A 20,210-nucleotide genomic window follows, 5' to 3' on the forward strand; every position below is an offset into this window, starting at 1 on the left:
ATCATGTACATTTAGATTCCCCCAGGTTAGAGTAAAAAAAAACAGGCTATCATACAAAGTGATATGCCACTGGCAGTCAAGCACCCCTTAATGTAGCGCCAATGCCAAAATAATCCAACAAACTGCTGTGTGCCTGGTACTGCGCTCTCTTCAAGCACCCTCTTGGAATGCCGCTTTGAGGCCCTCGAAATGCTCCTGCTGCTCCGTGCCCAATTTTCCGCCAACGTCGCTGATGATGGTTGAAATCAACGAGTAATTGTTATAAAGAAACCGTTCCCGCTTCCGCTTATCGCTGAAAGACTGACTGTACCGCGTCAAGAAAGCCTCTGCCTCTGACCGCAGACGACGCAAGCTGATTACCACCGGCTCGTCGTCTCCTGCCTCTGTGCTCAGCGCCAGAACTCCCTGCAAGATCTGGCCGAACCTCTGGGTGACGAGATGCGGCGCGGCGGATAGCTTATTCTGATCCGCCGCCCTAGGTTTTGTGGGTAAAGTATTCATCAGCTGCCGCAATGATTCACAGTGGTGGTCCATTACGACTTGTAGTCTCGGCCATAGAAGCATTGTCGTCATGTTAATGTAGCCGTCCACAGCTGGCACCTTGCGCCGTTGCAGTTCAAAAGCAAGATGCTGGTTGATGCGGATGCTTAACAGCAACCCAAGGGCATCGTACGACTCAGCAGTGAGCGTCTTGGTGAGGGTTTTGCCTAACGCAAATGTTGGTTCGAAGATGTAGTTGAACTGTCGTGACACCGCTTGCAGAGACAATGGGGGCGAGAAGAAGGCGGCCAGGAATGTGTACTCCGCAGTAGCGTTGTCTATGAGTGCCAGGTTGAAGTTCCTGAAAGGTACCTCTAGATAATGTGTTGTCTGGTCTTCCTCGGCCAGGTAAGAGGAGATCGCAGCAGCGTTACCCGATTTCAGGAGATCAATACGCCGTCCTAAGTTGAAGGCATCATGAGGCGGCCCAGCTGGCTTTGTGGCAGACAACACCGTGGCTCTTCGCGTGGGTTCGTCGTGTCCAAGGACGTCGTTCTTATCGAGAATGTGCAGCTTAAGCTTCTCCAATGCCCTTTGATATCGTCCAAATTGATTTGCGTAGTACCATCGCATGGTGTTCATATAAGCCTGACTGATCTCTTCTGCGAGAGTAGCATGATGCTTGTGCAAGAAAGTGTATAAGTCTTTGAACTTCAAGAAGTTCTGCTGTTGGATTATTTGGGCGTTGATGTGAGGGGATCGTAAGGCCTTGATCTGGGCAACAATGAAGTCCCGTATCCGCTCGACGGCCTTCATTGTCAGTTTTTCCAGTAGAGGGCCAAGGTCTGCCCAAGCTTTGCTCTCTCCCTGGTTCGAAACCGACTTCTTGTATGCTGTAGCTCGTTTGTCCACTTCCGCCAACATTTTGACCCATGTCTCGTCAATTTGGCCCTCAGATATCTTGGACACCACATGGGGTGAGACGCTGAGCTCCTCGACAACTGGACCAAACGCCTTTTCAACTGCTTTTCGATTGTCTAGCCTCACGTTCATCGCCGCAGAACGTGATTGCAGGGTCTCGATATCTGCAGAGACGGCCGCGAGGTCATTACGGAAGCTGGTCAGGTTGGTCTCTACTGAGCCTAGAACCCCATCGCATGCTGCAATTGATCGATGCAGGTCCTCGAACTGGGCTTTACTCGCTTCGACTAAACTCAAAGATTAGCAATCTGCGGACAGTTGTGCCAGCCAATGAGGAGCTCATACACTCCTCTGCGGTTTGCCGCCGGTAGCTATCCGCATCGCTTCTATCGATCTCGTCGGAGCTTGCGAGCTCTCGCAAGCTCAGGCCTTCAAAACTGAAGTCTAGTTCGAGGTCATTTTCGCTTATTGTGATCGTTGTTGCCTCGGATGCGGGCGCTGTATCTAGGATCTGGCCCAAGATCTCAACCGAATCCGGTCCGTCGTAGGTTGTCTGGGATTGTTTCAAGCCTGAGCCATTGACCCTCCGTGAAGCTAGGAAGGAGTTCGAGGAATCGTTGGAGACGAGCGAGAGTTGTGAGCCTCTTGGTGTAATGCCAGGTCGTTGAGAGGTCACATAGGGGCTACTGGAGGTTCGTCGCGGAAGAGGAGAGTATGGTCGACTGCCAGGCTGCGACGCTGAGGGAGACGAGTTCGACTGTGCTGCAAGCCGATCAAGCCACATGGTGGACTTGTGGTATGGAGAAGCTAAGAAGCGATGTGGTCGACAGGACGGGGCACCATGTCATCGAGGGTTCGCAAATCGCACGGGTGATGTTGTAGAATCGCGGGATCGGCGTCTGGCTTCTTTGAAAGATGTACACCTGTGACATTGGTTACCTACCTTACCCCCAGGAGGCAGTAGACAAGGCTGGACGGCCTTAGGAGAGCGACGTGTTCCCATTGGGTGAGCGATCATTGACAAGCACCAGCCACAAGACACGTACCCACGGGAGCTCCCTGTGGCGCGGCAGGGGTCGGGCCCTTTGTCTTCGAGGGGTCGAAGTCTGGAAAGTGCGGGGCAGAATTGGGAGTGAGGGCCGGCGGCAAACAACCTGGAAACGTGCGGGGCAGGACTTTGGGTGGGCGATTGAAGAGCAATTAACGGTCCATTGATGCGTCTGGTATGGATGGGAGAGAGGCTGCACACATGTCGTGCAGAATCCGCGACATCTCCAAGGTAAAAGTAGCTCGGACTGCTGGGACTGTGTCGGAGGGAAGCTCCTGCATGTTACAATGTGAAGGTGTATCTTTGGACGCGAATGGGTGCGTATACCTCACGAAGCTCTCGTCTTGGATACAGGAACTTGGCACAGAAGAACTTGGCACAATGTCTGGACAATGATATCCCTTGCCTAGTCGAGTAGGTATTCAGGCACGACAGCTTCCCTTTAGGATGTTCGAAAGTCCGTCGCATACCGTTCAAATCCCTTCCCGTAGTCCGGACCTTCTCTTGCCAAAGTGGAGGGCTAATATCGGAGGTCAACGAGGATGGCAGGTAAGGCAGAAAGAAGCAAGGGTTGCTGGCCCGCGAGGTTTTGGCATGGCGGCATTAGCGCCCAAAAAAGGTCGTTGCCACAGGGCCGGTGGACTATGCCCATGTGCTTCATTGTCCTTCGGGTAACGCTGTGAAGGGGAAGTCATTTTGACCGATTGAGTCTTTGGGAGACGGGAGGGATCCTGGAAACCTTCAACCACCCTCGCCGACTACCTAAGGTAGACCTGGCGTGCCTGTATGGATCAGATAGGGGCATTCCACAGGCGGTCAGCGGCCTAATTTCGAGCAAGCGGCGTCCAGGTGATGCGGGTAAGGAGCTCCAGCTCCTACACGGTGTGGTGTCTTGGGCATAAGGTAGGAAGACCCAAAGGTCGATGGACGGGAGAACTTAGATGGGTACTTTGTTCACCGCAGAGTCATCTACCGGCGACAATGTCACTCGGGGAGGGGCCTCACAGGTTCAATCTGTGAAAAGAAAGGGAAGAAAGCCCACACTCCACCTTTTTTCACTGCGAAAGTGCTCCCTGCACCTGTCCCACACAACGCTTGGGAAGCCACGGACAGAGACTGAGAGGGGCGCGAATCTGGGCCTAGGAGTGAAAAAAACCAATAATAAAACCAGGAAAAAAATTATCTACTCCCGCCTCGCCTTCCTTTTTTCCCCTCCATTTCCCCCCTCTGCCCGCTCTCTTCCTTTCACAACTCTCCCCCCTCAAAAAATATCAGCCGTCTTTTGCTGGGTAATTCCGCCTGTCGACATCTTCCCTTCGATTTTTTAGACATCTTCCAGTCAATCCTTCAAAATGTCCAACGACGACGCCCAGGTGAGTCTTTTGCGACAGCTGTATTATGCCCCTCCGTGCCCTGTCTCTTTTGGTGGTGGTGGTGGTTGTGGTGGTCGAATGCGATCGATGTCGGTTGCTTTGGCGAAAATCGACCACCCCGCATCCACATTGGCGAGAGAGCCCCGCGGATGCTTCAACGCACCACGGCTCTGCACAGAAACTCGGGCAACACGACGCATACGAGCATCAAACACCACACCAATTTCGATTCCATCCTCCTGCCATCATCATGCCGAACGACGTCCATATTTTGAGTTGGCTCAACCGCTAACGCATCGTCTCCGAACAGCATGAGATGACCTTCGAGTCCACCGACGCCGGTGCGTCTCTCACCTTCCCCATGCAGTGCTCTGCTCTGCGCAAGAACGGTCACGTCGTTATCAAGGGCCGCCCCTGCAAGATCGTCGACATGTCTACCTCCAAGACTGGCAAGCACGGTCACGCCAAGGTTCACTTGGTCGCCATCGACATCTTCACCGGCAAGAAGCTTGAGGATCTCTCTCCCTCCACCCACAACATGGACGTCCCCAACGTCTCCCGCAAGGAGTTCCAGCTCGTAAGTTGCCACAAGTCTCGTTACATTACCAATATGGGCCTTGTTTGCTAACATGACACCCTCCACAGATCGATATCTCCGACGATGGTTTCCTCTCCCTCATGAACGACGATGGTGACCTCAAGGACGATGTCCGTCTTCCCGACGGCGAGATTGGTGAGAAGATCAACAAGCTCTTCAAGATTGACGAGAAGGACACCAGTAAGACTTCCCACCCCTCACGACGACAAGCTTGTCGAGCAACACAAAAGAGGTCATCACTAACTGACAACTACAGACGTCGTCATTCTTACCGCCATGGGTGAGGAGGCCGCCGTTGAGGCCAAGGAGGCCCCCAAGCAGGGTTAAGCGCTGCAACTCTACCATATCATCAGACAATGACTTCCACAAGCGCTCAATTCAAGCGGCCTTGCTGGCAGATGTTGGCAGACTGGGGACATTTCTTGCGATATTTCTTGGCGCTTCGAAATTAACGGTATCCCCGTCAGTCGTTGCGTAGGCTATATCTGGACAGGACTTGATACTGGGTACGCGAACTTGACAACTGCAAGACATGTCGCACGACTTTTTTCCTTTGTTTTGTCTGTCCCACAGACTCTTAACGACGATCAGACTAGCAATGGGATAGGTGAAAAAAATGGGAGAGCCTCGCGGTGGTAGCAGATTTGTCCGATGGAAAAGCGGTACATATCTCCACCACGCGGTCTCTGTTTTTCGTTCAAACTCTATGTACAGATTTAGTGAAAACGCCAAATGTGTAATGCCCATGAAAGTGATTCGACTACAAGCTGCATGTTGTTGCTCCTACATTTATAAGTCTTACCTCGTTCATCTGTAAGAACCGTGAAGTTTTGATAGGCTCCTTTTCACGATGACGGCTTAGCTATCGTGGGCTGTCAGTATGAGTGAGGTAGACTCAGCTGGTTAAGCTATGTGACATATTACTTACCTAAAACTAAATGCTTGAAATCCCTAAATTCGATAGTCCCTTTTGAGCACTCTCAAATCTTGGTCTGAAGATAATATAATTCGGGGGCTGTTTTGTGACAAACTGCCTGCCAGGTTCCGCCTGCCTGGTAAAGGTGCGTCCCGAGAAACGGGCACCGCGCACTGTCAAAAACTTCACCAATCTGGTGACGATTTTGCCTAGATCAACTTTGCAACCAAGTACGACCAACCTATCAGTCAGAGCACCATGGCCCCGGAGAGGGACCTTCATAAGTTTCCAAAAGGAGAACGATGTGAATTTTGCGGTTCCCGCAAATGGTATCTCGAAAATGGTTTGAGATTCTGCGCCAAGGAAGGCCACCAGCTTCAAGTTTGTCCAAGCCATGCTTTGCATCTCGTATGATGAGCCGCAGCTCACACTTTCAACCAGGGATATGTTGAATTTGACCTTGGCGATGAGGATTTCGGCCAGAAGGGTCGCGTGGCTCGGAAGGAGAAGCAGATCAAGGAGCGCATCAGACGAGTGCTCACCGGCCAGCAAGCACGAGATTTGTATCTTGAGTGCCTGCAGCTCATCCTCAGAGAGCAGGTAATATGGCTGGTCACCACAAAGGAACATAAGCCGGAACTAGAGACGACTGTCCGCGATCTTTGGGATCTTCGCATCTCCGGAGCTGCGACAGCTGTTCAGGATGACTCGGCCTCGGAGGGAGAGCCCTCGCTATTCAGCTCGCAACTCGACCTCGCCCAGGATGAGGAGCACCAGTCTCGGAACCGACGAGCACAAAGATGGACAGGAGAGAATGGGAGCGAGTGGCCGGCACCCCGAATGATTGACACACTAGGCCTTTGCTTCCTGGGGTGCATGTTGCTGAGAATACCCACGCGTATTGGTGATCTTTGCAAGTGGGCGAGAGGGGGGAGCATCCCGTACAAAGAAGCTGTTGGTACTACTTTCGGCCATATTTGAATCCTCCCTAACAAATCACAGTATCGCCAGCTACCTCAGGAGATGCGTGATCGATTGCCAACTTGGTATACAACACCGCTGAAGTCGACAAACCTAGCTGCCTTCGAGAATGGAGAACTGCACGCTTCAGTCATGAATTTGGCTTTGTCGTATCATCTCAATTACGGCATGATCTTCCCACCGCTCAACGATGTCCTGATGACATTACAGTATGCACGCGAGCTGGGCCTGCCTAGTAGGTCCTCTGGCCATGACAAAAGATGGACTCGACTGACGACTCCCAGTTGAGACGGTGGCGATTGCGCGCCGCGTTCCACCCATCGCCAACTTAACCTTCAGTTTTCCACTGGAGAAGACCCGAATCCGTCTCATAAACCAACCAGAAGTTCTCCTGGTCACCATCCTTGTCCTTGCTGCGATGCACTGCTTCCCACTCGAGGACAACGTGCCAGCTCCCCAGGACGAGAACAACTTCATCGTGCCTAAGCTTGACTGGAAAGAATGGAAGAGGATAATGACTCCAGCCTTGGCTCCAGATGAAGCTACATCTACCGTTGACTACACAGGCGTTACGGCGTCTCAGATCACATCAATGAGCCCGAAAGAGCTAGATGAGTACTTTACACACCTTTCACTGCTGACTGAAGCACACAGTGAGTCAAAGTACCCTTGGGTTTGCTGATCCGGTAATTGACAACGACTTAGCCGAAGAGAGCCTACTCGCGAGGTACTTTCCCGTCGACGAGCAAGCCCCCAAACATACAGAGTCCGAGACAACAGGGGATGAGATGGCTGGAAGGCTGCGCGCTGTCCAAACACAGGCTGCATCGTTTGTCGACTCAGATGCACACAACAGACTTGAGGAGGAAAGTTTGCGAACCAGTCGATATCACTCATACAAATCTGAGGGAGACCTTCCTCCCATAGGCAGGGACTTCTTTCAGCTGGCGGCGCGGCTGGCAGGGCTGTCCGTTCCAATGTTGGTGCGAGCCGTCAATATGCTCGAGGGCCACATTGTGACCTGGCAAAAGGAGCAACGCAGGGCAGCCAGCGAAAGACGTGAACGATCGCGTTCTTTCGTTTCTATGGAGTCGGATACTGAGCAGCCGACATATACCGAATAATGCTCCGTTTTGAGGAAGGCCATTACGGGCTGTGATACGCCCTCCTCAAGAGACAGAAGTTGGTGGGCATGTAAGTGTTCTCAGCTCCTTAGGATGGGCACAAGTGCATAAGTTGGAATTATCAGCGTCGAGATACCCTTAAAGTAGAAAGGAGTGTTTGTCCAGAACGAAATGTAGAACCCGTATATTTCGTCCTTATTGTTCCCAGTGTCGAGCATCTTGTATGAGCCAGAGACCACTTCCAATTCATTGGCATATATGGACTTTTCCATGGCGAAGAACACAAGGATAGTAAAGGAACTAGAGGATGAGCCTGTTGAAGTATGTAGGTCATCGTAACTCAAGAGTGAGGTGGGTGACACCGGGCAGACCCGTAATTTCCACAGGGAGCCCTCCGCAGCCTCCTCACTTTCGCACATACATGAACGCTCGGACCATGTCCGTACCCGCGTGCCCTAATTAGGGCTTGTCGGTCGCTCGCGCCGCAACCTCAACACTCATTCTCAAGCCCGCCCCACCAATTATTTGCCGCGATCACCAGAACTTTCTCGGTAACAACAGCCAGTTCACGAACGTCGGCAAGAGTAAGTGATGAGAGCCCCCTGCACGGCGAGACGGCGTCATGCTGCGCGCCGCTGCTCTGATTGTTGATTTTTGGCGATGCTAACGATATTTTGCGTGTAGTGCAGATGTGAGCCAACCCCGAACACCCCTCCCGCCCGATGCCGAGCGCAACAAATTCTCTTTCCATACGACGACGAAGTCCGAAAACGCCGAATGTGCTGACGATGGTGGTTGCAGTTTCGTGAAGACCCTGACGGGTAAGACCATTACCCTTGAGGTCGAGTCCTCCGACACGATCGACAATGTCAAGTCCAAGATCCAGGACAAGGAGGGCATCCCTCCTGACCAGCAGCGCCTGATCTTCGCTGGCAAGCAGCTTGAGGATGGCCGCACCCTCTCCGACTACAACATCCAGAAGGTTAGTCTCATTGCGCGGGGCACTTGAAAAGAGGGGGAGCAAAGCATCCGGGTCGCTGGGGATTATGAAGATATGATGGGTCAAAGAGACATGGAAACTGACACACCAAACAGGAGTCCACCCTCCACTTGGTCCTCCGCCTCCGTGGTGGTATCATTGAGCCCTCCCTCAAGGCTCTTGCCTCCAAGTTCAACTGCGACAAGATGATCTGCCGCAAGTGCTACGTAAGTAGCCCCTACTCTCATCCCCCGCCAACCCAGGTCGGCCGCGCGACCTAAGCAAAACCTAACATGGATTCATATAGGCTCGTCTTCCCCCCCGTGCGACCAACTGCCGTAAGCGCAAGTGCGGTCACACCAACCAGCTCCGCCCCAAGAAGAAGCTCAAATAGACGATTCATTACGGTTGCGGCGTCACGGGTTCTGGCATTCTGGAGAGGATGGCAGGGATACGAATTTTCCTGGGCTTTGTGGTAGCATTACTTTCCATCGGCAAGCAGTTCGTCGAATAAAAACTGAATTGGTCGCCCTCCTACCTCAAATGTCAAAAGGAAACACAACCCGGACTACCCCGTTTATGCCTTGTCGTACATCAACAAATGATGTTTGGAGGCTGAGAGAAAAATCGTTTGGCGAGAGAGCGCGCCTAGGCGTCCTGAGTGCAGCATGGAGATGCTAATGAGCATGAGAGACGTACTATGATGGATGCGGGATGGCGACTGACCTGCCTCACAATGCTCCATTGACTACAGTGGAAAATCAGCACAGTAGCGAAATACAGAGCCTCAGAACCATATCTCGTTCAATTTGGTGATGCACGTCATGCATGTGAACATCGTGATTTTGATCTTATCAGATAGTGTCTATTGCTTCTATCGAAATTCTTCTGAGCACATGGTGTGAAATGGCGTGTGCTTGCATAAAACTGGGACGCGATTTATCCGCATTAGTGCAACGTTGGTATGGCTCTTACAGGGATGTGTCCCTTAGTGGAGACTTTTCTTCCCAGGGAGCTGCAGGGCCAAACTGCGTATGTGGGATTACGACACCTTGTCCAAAGCTCGAGGTGTCCCTGTTCGTACGTACACACGTATCGACCGTCCCAACTTGTCCGACTTCACGATCTCCAACGACGACGACCCAGCAGCCCAGAGCTTCATTTCCACAACTCGACGAGGCATAAAGTAGTGTCGGAAACCAAGGTCGGATTCTTCTCAGCTTCAATAGCCAATCATGTCACGGTCCGGGTCCGGATACGACGCCGTCGTGGACGTCGACGACGAGGTGAGAGCTCCCTTCCTTACATCTTCCTCGCAAACGCCCCCAAGACTAAACGCACTTCCTTTCGCAGGGCGACCTCGGCCATACCGACCTCCAAGACGATCTCGAATTCCACAGCTCTAACTTCAATGACACGACGCCGGGCACTCGCAAGGCGCCTGCGTCAGGCCTCCCGCCGCCTGCGACAGCAACGTCCGGCTCCTCGAAGCGCTTCCTCTGGAGCATCAACTTTTACGCCCAGTACTTTGACGTCGACACCTCGGCCGTACTCTCTCGCTGCTGGGCTGCGCTCTACCCGCGCGCCAACTTCCTCGACGTTTTGGAGGGAAACCCTGATCTCTACGGCCCCTTCTGGATCGCCACGACCGTTGTCTTGATCCTTTTCCTCGGCGGCACCATCAGCCAGTACCTTGCGAGCACAGGGTCAGGCCCGTTCGCCTATGACTTCAAGCTCTTGAGTGGTGAGACTCCTTGACAATTAGCTTACAGTCCTCCATGATGATCACTGACATTACTCCTCACAGGTGCCGCCGGTCTGATCTACGGCTACACGCTCTTCGTCCCTGTCGCCCTCTACCTCGCCCTACGCTACTTCGGCTCCGAGTCCGCCAACCTCCTCGAGCAGTGGGCTCTCTACGGCTACGCCAACCTCATCTGGATCCCCGTCGCCCTCATCAGCTGGTCCCCCATCAACATCCTCAACTGGGTTTTCGTCGCCGTCGGCTGCGGCCTCTCCGTCGCCTTCCTCCTCCGCAATCTCTACCCCGTCCTCAGCGCCACCGACCACCAGACAAGCAAGATTCTGCTCGTCGTTGTCGTCGCCCTCCACCTCGGCCTCTCGCTGGCCATCAAGATCCTCTTCTTCGCCCACGGCAGTCCCGTCGCGAGCAAGGACCCCGCGGCGCCGCCCGCTACGCCCGCTAACCCCCCTGCCGAGGGAGCGCCTCCCACCTTTTGATTCACCCTTGGGGTTCTGCAAAGTCACCACTAGAAGAACCTTTCAGAGACTGTTATAGAAGAGCGTGCGAAAGGAGCTCGTCACTTGCATTTTGTCTACTTTTGGAACATGGGGGATGCTGTGTCATCCGCCGGAGTGTAGAGTTTCATGTACCATATCTGTACAACGAATATCATGATCAAAAGTCGCCGTCTATCTTACCATGCCGTGTGCCGTGTCGTATGACACACCTCTCAAGACTTGAATCATACACTCCAACCGCGTGATAGAAAACCTGATGCTATTTCAATCCTGCCCAATCTGCTTTCCGCCCTTCTCAACCTCTCCCCCCTTCTTTGTCCAGTCCAACCAGCTCCCGGGGTACTCCCCGACCTTGGACCACCCAGCATCCCTCGCCAGCGTCGCCAGCGCCCGGCTCCGCACGCCGGCCTTGCAGTAGAACACCAGCTCCGTGTCCTTGCTCGGGCGCGGGTACCCGTACCGGTCCTCAAAGTCCTCGTCGGCGATGAGGAAGCTCTCGGGCGCCGTGGCGACGGGAATATTGAGCGCGGTGGGAATGCGGCCTGTTTCTACTAGTTCGTGTGGTTCGCGGGCATCTGTTGTAGAAAGGGTGGGTTCAGTTAGCCGAAATGGAACGAACAATCCCATGAATGATCAGCCTGTGGCTGTGAGGGAGCAAAACGTACCGACGATGACGACGTTGCCGGGATCCTTTGCCAGCTCCGCCATCTGCTCAAAGTCCCAGATCTTGCTCCCGTTCGCCGAGATCTGGTGGTAGTCGTCCTCCACCCTCTCCTTCTCCGAGGAGAAGAAGCGTGCCGTTGTCGCATGCGGGTTCGTCGTCACTGCTGCCGCAGCTCTCGAGCGCAGAGGAGTCGTAGTCTTCCCCGGAACGACGCGGGCGGAGAGAGTCGACGTCGCGGCGGCGGCAAAGGACCGTCTCGTCGTGGCCGCCGCTGTCGGGGCGCGAGCGAGCTGGCTGCTTGCGCGGAGGGCGTTGGCGCATACGCTCCTTGTGGAAGCCATCTCTTTCTGTCTTTCTGTCTTTTTTTTTTTGGAGGGGCCTATTGGGGAGGGAAGAAGTTGCCTGAAATGGAATAAATCTCGCGATTGTCAAAGAGAATAGAGAGCGTCTTGGGGACGGGAGTAGCTACGAAGCTTGGGAGCTGGAAGCTTGGAGAGCTTTAAATTGATTGCGGGAAGCTCTAGCGGGTTTCCTTTCGGCCAAGGGACGGCGGGGCCCCGGGGACCTGGCGCCCGTGCAGCGTTGATGACAGTGCTACCCGCTTTTTTCCTGCAGCTTTGGCCGTTCTCCACTGATGGCACTCGGGCGGGCTTCATCTCTGTTCGACGACTTGGCTCTCACCGGCTCCTTGTCCATTATATCTATTTCGCCGACCATCACATACTATCCTCTCCGGGGCCCATTCACTAATATTGATCCAATAGGAAAAGATAAAATAGGTGTGATATTAACAATCGCTCGCGTACCGTCTTGGTTGACGTCCATTCGGCATTCATTTCTACGGTTGATGCTACGCGGCTTCCTCATCTTCATCAACGTCCATGTTACTCAACGCACAAGGGGGCTCAAAGATATTTGAAGTTTCTTTTTTAGCCATTGGCTCTGAACTGAGTCTATCGTCACCCAGCATCATTCGGATCGGCCGTTTACCCAATACCCATCCTCGTTGAGGGATCATAGTCCCTGAACAACTCAAAGTCCGCGGCATCGCCCGCTCTTTTTAGGACTGTTCTCCTGAAAAAATTATGTACACATAAACGTCTATTACAAGTTTTAGTCTAGGGGTCTGGCGTTGACCAATCTCGACTCGAGTTTTACGAGCCTCCCGTTCCGAGAGTCGATTAAAGTGGTGTCTGACACTGACAGGGGCGCGCTAGCGGTGGTCTTGCAGCGTCAGCCGGGCCCAGCTCATTCATTGGGCGAAATCACTGCCAGCCCGCAGCCTAGGGAAAAGAGTTATAAGAGACCTATGCCGTGCGCTCGTTGAAGGTAAGAGGGCAGTCATCCTACGCCTGTTAGTTTCCTGTTTTTCACTCTTTTATGGGACGATTTCCAACATACCATGGGGAAGATGGTAGCGAACACCTTGATCTCCTCCGACTTGGGCGTGGGGTGGTGCACCCAGTCCAACATGACGGAGGCTTTTCCGATCATCAGGGCCAGGTTGAGCTGAGCATAGGTCTGGCCGATACAGTAGTGAGGACCGGTTCCGAAAACGAGAAAGTTCTTGGCGCCCTTCTCCTCCGCATCGCCGGTGTAGTAACGCTCGGGATCGAACTCGTCGGGGCGGTCGTACACCTCAGGATCACGGAGTGCAGGGTAAACGGTGGGAATGACCATGGCGCCTATTTCAAATCAGTACTCACTCAAACTACTCAAGGGCGATAACATGCTTACCCTTGGGAACAGTGTACTCGGGCGTAATGGGGAAGGGCTTCTTAACGACGTAGGGCACCATGAGGACGGGAGGGCGGTAGCGGAGCAACTCGCGGACGACGGCACGGGTGTAGGTCAAAGACTCGAGCTGGTCCATGTTCAACTCAGCATGGCGGTCGCCGTTGCGAACTTTGATGTTCTCTTCGCGGACACGGTCGAGGATGTCGGGGCGCTGAGCCATGGTCTGGAAGAGCCAAGTGGCGGCACTGCTGGTGGCATCCTGGGAGGCGAAGAGGAAGGTGAAGACGGTCTGAGCAATCTCATAATCGGAGAACTCGCGAAGAAGAGGGTGGGGCTTCTCGAGACCCTCAGTCTTGCCAGCGGCCTCGGCCTCGCGCCACTTCTTGGACTCGAGGATGGACTTGACCCAGGCGTCCATGATGCAGGTCACCTCACCTCCGGCAGCCATGCGAACCTTGCTCTTGGCAGAGCACTTGGCGAACTCGCCGATAACCATGTCGGAGGCCTTCTTTCCGTACCAGGGCTTGGTGAAGGGCAGAATGAGGGGGAAGTTGACGAGCTCAAGAGCCTCGGTGATGAGGAAGTAGTCGGTCGAAATCTTGCGGACGGCCTCGTCGGAGATGTAGTAGCCGACGAAGGTGCGGCACGAAACAGCGGTCATGACATCCCGGAAAGCAGGCATGAAAGGACGGGCCTCGCCGCCGGCATCCTTGGTAATCTGGAGGAACTCCTGGAAGTACTGCTTGTAAACTGCCTCCTGGCCGGGCAGGTAAGAGGCCAAAGCCTGGCGGGTGAAGAGGCCGTTGAGACCCTTGCGGAAGTCGACGTGCGGCTTGCCGTCAAGGAACACCCAGTTGGTGGGACCGAGGAGCTTGTGGGCGACATCAACAACACAAGGCTTGACATAGCCAGGAGAGTTGAAGACCTTACGGGCCATGTCGCGGGTCGAAGCAATGACGACGAACCTGCCACCGTCAGACCTCATCACACTTAGAAGTATGTGTGTATATGATAGACGACTTACTTGTGGAAGACAGAAACACAGCTGAGAGGGCCGCTGGCCCACTTAGCCTTGTACTCGGAGAACTTGGGGTTTACAGACTCCAAGAAGGGGCCGATGAAGGGCATCTTGAAGGTAGGGCCAGCAATGGAGCCCTTGGAAGTGATGTAGCTGACTATGGCTTGTCAGATTTTGTTCCATTTCCCAGGCCAGTCCTGGGCGCATCACTTACTCTGGTCATATGCGACAGCGAGGGCCAGCAGCGTGAAAAGGATCGTCACGATGCTGGCGTTGGCCACTTTCTCGATCACGTAGTCGACTTGAGGGGGAATGTTGACATTGCCGAGCTTGGCATTGGCCAACACCGACGTGAAGGTCGTCGCGTTGGAATCCATCGTGGTCGGTTCGAATATCGAAATCGGGGTGCGTGTATTCGGAGGGGAGGCCGGCCGGGCTAAGGAGAAAAAAATATCAGGGCGCGAAAGGGTCGGTCGACAGCTCAGGCGCAACACGCTACAAACAAGTGAGTTTTGCGCTTGTTGAGGTCCTCGGAGAGAAAGGAGGCAGCAGTGAGAATGCCGCGCGAGGTAGGTGAGTTGAACAACACTCTCGGTGGAGGCTGATTAGGAGCACTGAGGGTGAGAAGTGGGAGGGAAAGACATGTTCAAAAGATTAAAGAAGGGAGTTCGATTACCATGGGCATGGACGGGGACGGGACGGGGGGCATGGTAAGAGGTGGATACCCGGACGAGGTTGTTCGTTGTGGTAGGCCAGGTGAAAGTGAACGAGGCAGGTCCCAGTCTCTGCAAGACGGGTCACTGGGATGTACCTGTACCTCCCCTACCTTCCCTGCCACCACAAGTAGGCGCGAACGGGGGTCCTAAGGTCTTTCTACCTTGAGAAACCCACCTCTGCGTTTGAATAGAGAGCGGCCACAGCAGTTTCCGCACGCCAATTGCGACCGGGGGCACAGAGAAGGCGATCAAAACACAATAGATTTGTGGGTTGTCTCCGTTAAGGCCGATGTGGGCTACTGAAATTCTGAATTTTCTTTCCAGGTTCTTGATCAATACCACCTCACTCTGCGGCCTGCTCAATAGGGAGGCCCTATGGACTTTTCGAAGCATACGCAAGGCCTCAATCGCCCAAGCACTCCCGTTTTAGGGACCATCGGACGGCGAGGTGAGCCGGAAGTCTCTTCTTGCCTTACCAGTGCGTCCGTCCCTGTGCGTACTCTGCTCAAGTACCTGGTTCAGCTCATGCTCTCTGAACTCGAGTAGCGAAACTCACTTTACCCCAGAGAAGGTCATTGGGTTTTGATTCTAGTCAGATTTCGATGAGCAGTCTTTCCCATCCTTGCTACGATTTTCGATATAGCTCGCGGCGCAAAGTGAAAGGGAGGAGCGGGGCGGTTATCACAGTCTCAGTTCAATTCAGTATGAATACATGAGACTATCGCAAAGTGCTCGGATGGCCGGTAAGTGGAATGTCCGCCTGCCTATCGTCCAAGATCAAACGAAATGACAATTTGTTCCTTCTGGCTCTGTCTTGCTTAATTAGCCGGGACAGAATCTGCTGCTTCGGCGCATAGATGATAGCGCAACCAGGAGGGCTAGTGTCAAAATTTGTTGGGTCCAACTCGCCTGCTTTTTACCAAGCAACCAAAGGTACTAAGGTACCTACTGTCTACCTAATACCTAGTCGTTGCTTCGTTTCGTTTAGGGGGAAAGAGGGCCGCATTGCTTGCATTGCCCATCCAGTGTCCACCGAGCAGTCAAGGGCAGCTCGCCTCCGAACATTCACACGCATACAATAATCGGCCCAGCACCACATGTTGGCCTGTGGGCTGTGTGACGCGCCCCCTTTGTCTGCTCCGTTACCCGTATGGACATCTGGGCATTCGAATGACCTTTCTTCTGCCCTCATTGGTAGCCCATCGCTTGTCTCGGCCGCCGTCCATGGGGCGCGAATAGGCCGAATGGCGCAAGATCCGGACGTGGGGTTGGCTCATGACCCTGAATCTAGCACACCACTCAGCGATGCGAAATTGAAGCTGTCATGGGCTAATCTTTCTATTGCTCAGCACCTCTCATCCTATCCACGTATTCGTATCCATGCGACCGTCACATATCCTCGGACAAGACAAGGAGCCGCGGGTTGTTTGATGTTCTGGCGGTTCAGCTTTTCTCTTCCCTACTTCTTCTTTCTTTATGGTCTGTTTTGTTTTGTTCCCTGGTGTTGAGCATTGGTATTTTGATTGATGTAGGTAAGGTATCCCAGACAGATACTCCGTACACTGAGCGCTATTCGGTCGAGTCGAGAAAGCCGTGTCCAATTAGCTCAAGTCCCATGGTCAACGCAACTGTCAATGTCACAATAAATCACCATGTGTTGCCTAACCCACCCGAGCAAACCAACGCCAGCAACGCAGCCAAACTGGATTGCGCCAAGCAAAGTACCGGCTACACGCGTCTACTTCTGCCCTCCACGGAATTGTGGCGTCTGTCGGTGACTTGACCACACTCAACTCAATATTGTAAAAAAGTACTCCGTACCTACAATTACACCAATGCACTCTCGGTGGACTGTCTTTCCGAACGGGGCCAGTGACGTTTCATAAAACATGCAGACGAGAATGCACAAATCGTCCGAAGAGGTAAATCTCTTCCACTCACCACCAACATGAACAGGCAGTTTCTCATTTCGGAGCATTGAGCAACGAGTTGTGCAAATGCGACCCTCCCCCGTCTGACAGCAGCGGGAGCTCATCGATTGGCCAATCCAACAGGAACGGCAGCTACCCCTGACCTGTGCGATCTGGGCGGCCCGGCCAATCAAACCGTCTGATCTCTTTTCGGCCTCCGTCTCTCAACCGTCAATCGCGTCACGTGATAACACGAATACGAGACTGCCCCTCCACACATCATTTATCATATCCATCATTCCCGTTGATAAGAGCCAAATCCAAGCTCCGATTGAGACATGGCGGGGTAATGCCTGATGAGCCGTCGCAGCGCCCGGCCACCGCCTTTGCTGCGGCGTCTCAAGCGTCGCTCTAGCTTCTAGACCGTTTTGCAGAACGTCATGACGCCCTTCTTCTTTTTCTTTTCTTACCTCACCAGAAGTGAGGCGCTGATTAAGGTTTGTGGAGCGCCTGCCGTCTGACTGGTACAGACCACATTTCCGTCGGTACGGAACTCAACTTTCTCAGCTGTCTGGTCCATCTAGAATTATCATCGACGCTTGAATTTCCTACAGAGTTATTCCCTATGTGACTTTCGGTCTGCTCTGCTTGGTCCAAAAGTCATTCAACCTCTTCTTGTTAGTGTGGACACTTCTGTAGTGTAGTACTTCAGGCTTTGACACACCAAACACCGAATTCAGGGCTCTTACAACAGCATGTTTGGATTTAGACCATTCCGAGGTATAATAGGTTGCCGCCGATCGAACCCTGAGTCTCATGCTCGGTATTTTTGACTGAGTGAGAGAGCTCAAGTTTGACATATTTGAGCTCTACGCGGCTGCGAAACTCAGGATTCGGGTCATCTTGCAAGCCATAACATGTCCGCCACATGTATCCGACTGCATCTCACTTGGCAATCTTCTCATGGTAACTTGAATCGTATCAGGACAGACTTCTTAGTCCATCGTCAAAAATATTCCTTCAAAGCGGGGTTCACAAGCGCGGGAAATACTCATAGCCCTTTGTTGAGACTGGCCAGAAAGGCATTCGCAGTCCGTCTATCGCGGACGGCCAACCTCAAGAGGTTTTAACCGGCCGTATTTGTCAAAAATGTTCAGGCGTATGCATAGTAAGGCATCGAAGCTAAAGACGAGTTCATGGCCCTGCAAGCTGGACGGGATAGCTGGCGACAGCTATGAGCAGAGCCTTACAATTTCGATGCGTTTTAGCATCAACAAACACCTTTCCCTGGCTTCAGACCCGGTGTAATTAGAGCGCAACTCCAGCTTGTCCGAGTGTCTTCGTGCCATGGTGGTTCTGCCTGCTGGATCGATGTTCAAGCGTCTCCCGTTTCAGAGCCTCTCGTGGTTAATCAATTACAATCGCAAGCGGGATGTCTGGAGTGAATGAATCTCCTCCCATCCCTTCAACATAAACTATCACCGAAGCCTCTTTGCGTCTTTTGCGTGTGCTGATGATGGAGACACATAGCCTCACCTCGCAGGGGAGCGGAGCCTTACTGAGATACCTCATGTTATCTATCACGTCGATATGAGTTTTGCAACGCCTCGTGCTCCGAATCCTACTTCCATCGCCCAGAAACGAGAAAAACTGTCGTGTCTGAGTCCCATGATGTACGTGAAGTCTCATGCGGAGCGGTCAATGAAGCAAGATATTGCAAAGCCGGGAATAATGATGTTATAACTGAAGAGGTTGAAGAGCTGATGAATAGATCGGGTGAGAAGCAGATGCAGTAGACTGGATTTCAAACTCTGGCAAACAGAGTTTGATTAGATGACCTGTTAACATAGCCAAGTTAATCAAGTTCACCAACAAATTGCGCGTCGCATTGGATGTACAGACTACGCTGCACCTAACCAGCCACGCGGCCCCCATCAGAGTCAGGGATGCTGACGGTTTGACCGCAAGTACAACGAACAGAACAACGATATTGCGTAGTCACGTTACGGTATGGGTAGACGAAGCAACATCCCCCCATTATAATTAAGCTTGTTTTTAGCCGAATAACAAAGTTTCTTCGGCGCCCGGTGTCGAAAGTTTTCATCATTGCAAAGCCCGGGTCTTTGGACGATCAACGCCCGATTCACTAACAAATGTCGTCTGATCTTTTCCCGCTGCGGTTATACAGCCGGATCATCTCTTCCGATTGGGATCAGTGTGATGAGTGAACACTTCCAATGATAGGAGCCCGGAGCCCGGCAAGACTCTTGAAGCCATCAGCAAGCTTCTTCGAGACGCTTCGAGAAGAAGAGAGAAAATGAACAATGTCTCGTTGTTGCCCATGGGCGATTCGGCACCGGCCCCGATCTGTCTGTGAAGCGAGCGTTCGTCACCCGGCCCCACCACGCCTGACGACACCACCTCGAGCAGCGAAAGAGGGAGAAAGAGGTATAGACACCGTTTGCTGAAATGCAAGGCGGGTGGGGTAGGTGACTCGGAGTGAGTCAGCTCGGATATGAGCGGGATGCAAGATTGCGACCCGTACACCAAGATCAAGGCCGTGTAAGTGCGGCTACGTACGCAGGCCAGAGGAGGAAACTTTTGCAGTGAAGAAAATTTCGGCGCAAACCATTGGGTGACTGAGTAGACAATTGAGGAATCTTTTCACCGCATTCTTGGCATGGTTTCAAACGAGGCCAAACATCGCGGGAGGGCTACGGTGCAGTAGGCACTTCCGAGTCCAAGTCGGCCGCATCTTACTCCGACTGACACTCCCATGACGCCGCACATGGCATTCGCGATGAACCAACCACAAGCTTTGGAAAGAAACATACACACTTGACACTTGATACATTTTCGTTGCCGTAGATATGCAGCTGAAGCCTAAGAAATGTTACGCGAATCTAGGCAGAGTAGGCCTGGGTGCTCTGAGTTTGCTGGGGGGCTTGCTGCCGCTGATGGGGCTTCTCGTCAGGCAGACGTGTCTGTCAGCAAACTCGTACCGGAGGTAAGATAGTCTACTCGGAAATTCTACGAACGGACGTAAGCCATTTCTCCCATCAAACCCTATCTCTATGAAAGTACACATCATCCGGTGCATCTTCACCCCGGGGCGCTTACCTTATCCCCGGCCCCATCCCCCTGTTGGCTCCCAAGACGATCACCTCCAAGGATCTAACCTACACTTCCGCCTTGTATGGCTTACATGGAGCATACGCACCCTTCGGTATCACAGAGTCCCAAGATTCGCATACGTGACTCTAATGAGGCTGGCAAGCTTGCATCGAGGCGCATGAGGCACAATAGGACGCATGGGCGTAATGACTCACACGGCTGTTTCTATCTTACCGAACAACGTCTATTCGTCCTATTCTAGTTCCCCCCCCCCCTCCCTGTTCGTAAGTGCCGCTCCGGATGTTCGTTCTGTTCGTAGTGTAGGCTTACCCGCTGCTCTGGGAACCGTTTACCTTACGGATACCGGCC

At 53.1% G+C, this 20,210-nt stretch overlaps 6 protein-coding genes across 6 annotated transcripts; 3 read left to right on the forward strand and 3 right to left on the reverse strand.

Moving 5' to 3' along the window:
- Positions 1 to 150: 150 nt before the first annotated feature.
- Positions 151 to 2,185, reverse strand: CCOS01_11805 (Vps52/Sac2 family protein; the record flags this gene model as incomplete). The annotated part of the gene is made up of 2 exons (XM_060459956.1): positions 151 to 1,688; positions 1,747 to 2,185. 2 exons carry the CDS (start codon positions 2,183 to 2,185, stop codon positions 151 to 153), a joined length of 1,977 nt encoding a protein of 658 aa, XP_060309787.1.
- Positions 2,186 to 3,801: 1,616 nt separating this feature from the next.
- Positions 3,802 to 4,747, forward strand: CCOS01_11806 (eukaryotic translation initiation factor 5A; the record flags this gene model as incomplete). The annotated part of the gene is made up of 4 exons (XM_060459957.1): positions 3,802 to 3,822; positions 4,133 to 4,399; positions 4,468 to 4,600; positions 4,677 to 4,747. 4 exons carry the CDS (start codon positions 3,802 to 3,804, stop codon positions 4,745 to 4,747), a joined length of 492 nt encoding a protein of 163 aa, XP_060309788.1.
- Positions 4,748 to 5,594: 847 nt separating this feature from the next.
- Positions 5,595 to 7,441, forward strand: CCOS01_11807 (uncharacterized protein; the record flags this gene model as incomplete). The annotated part of the gene is made up of 5 exons (XM_060459958.1): positions 5,595 to 5,717; positions 5,778 to 6,290; positions 6,339 to 6,552; positions 6,602 to 6,970; positions 7,023 to 7,441. The coding sequence occupies 5 exons, from the start codon at positions 5,595 to 5,597 to the stop codon at positions 7,439 to 7,441; spliced, it is 1,638 nt and encodes a 545-aa protein (XP_060309789.1).
- Positions 7,442 to 9,655: 2,214 nt separating this feature from the next.
- CCOS01_11808 (Yip1 domain-containing protein) lies at positions 9,656 to 10,661 on the forward strand (the record flags this gene model as incomplete). The annotated part of the gene is made up of 3 exons (XM_060459959.1): positions 9,656 to 9,706; positions 9,774 to 10,164; positions 10,228 to 10,661. The coding sequence occupies 3 exons, from the start codon at positions 9,656 to 9,658 to the stop codon at positions 10,659 to 10,661; spliced, it is 876 nt and encodes a 291-aa protein (XP_060309790.1).
- A 285-nt stretch (positions 10,662 to 10,946) lies between these two features.
- On the reverse strand, positions 10,947 to 11,687 carry CCOS01_11809 (rhodanese-like domain-containing protein; the record flags this gene model as incomplete). The annotated part of the gene is made up of 2 exons (XM_060459960.1): positions 10,947 to 11,257; positions 11,348 to 11,687. 2 exons carry the CDS (start codon positions 11,685 to 11,687, stop codon positions 10,947 to 10,949), a joined length of 651 nt encoding a protein of 216 aa, XP_060309791.1.
- A 966-nt stretch (positions 11,688 to 12,653) lies between these two features.
- On the reverse strand, positions 12,654 to 14,478 carry CCOS01_11810 (cytochrome P450; the record flags this gene model as incomplete). The annotated part of the gene is made up of 5 exons (XM_060459961.1): positions 12,654 to 12,692; positions 12,748 to 13,031; positions 13,084 to 14,048; positions 14,108 to 14,258; positions 14,316 to 14,478. 5 exons carry the CDS (start codon positions 14,476 to 14,478, stop codon positions 12,654 to 12,656), a joined length of 1,602 nt encoding a protein of 533 aa, XP_060309792.1.
- Positions 14,479 to 20,210: the final 5,732 nt, after the last annotated feature.

Source organism: Colletotrichum costaricense, assembly GCF_030867565.1.
Source record: "Colletotrichum costaricense strain IMI 309622 chromosome Unknown Scaffold_13.1, whole genome shotgun sequence".
NCBI lineage: Eukaryota > Fungi > Ascomycota > Sordariomycetes > Glomerellales > Glomerellaceae > Colletotrichum > Colletotrichum costaricense.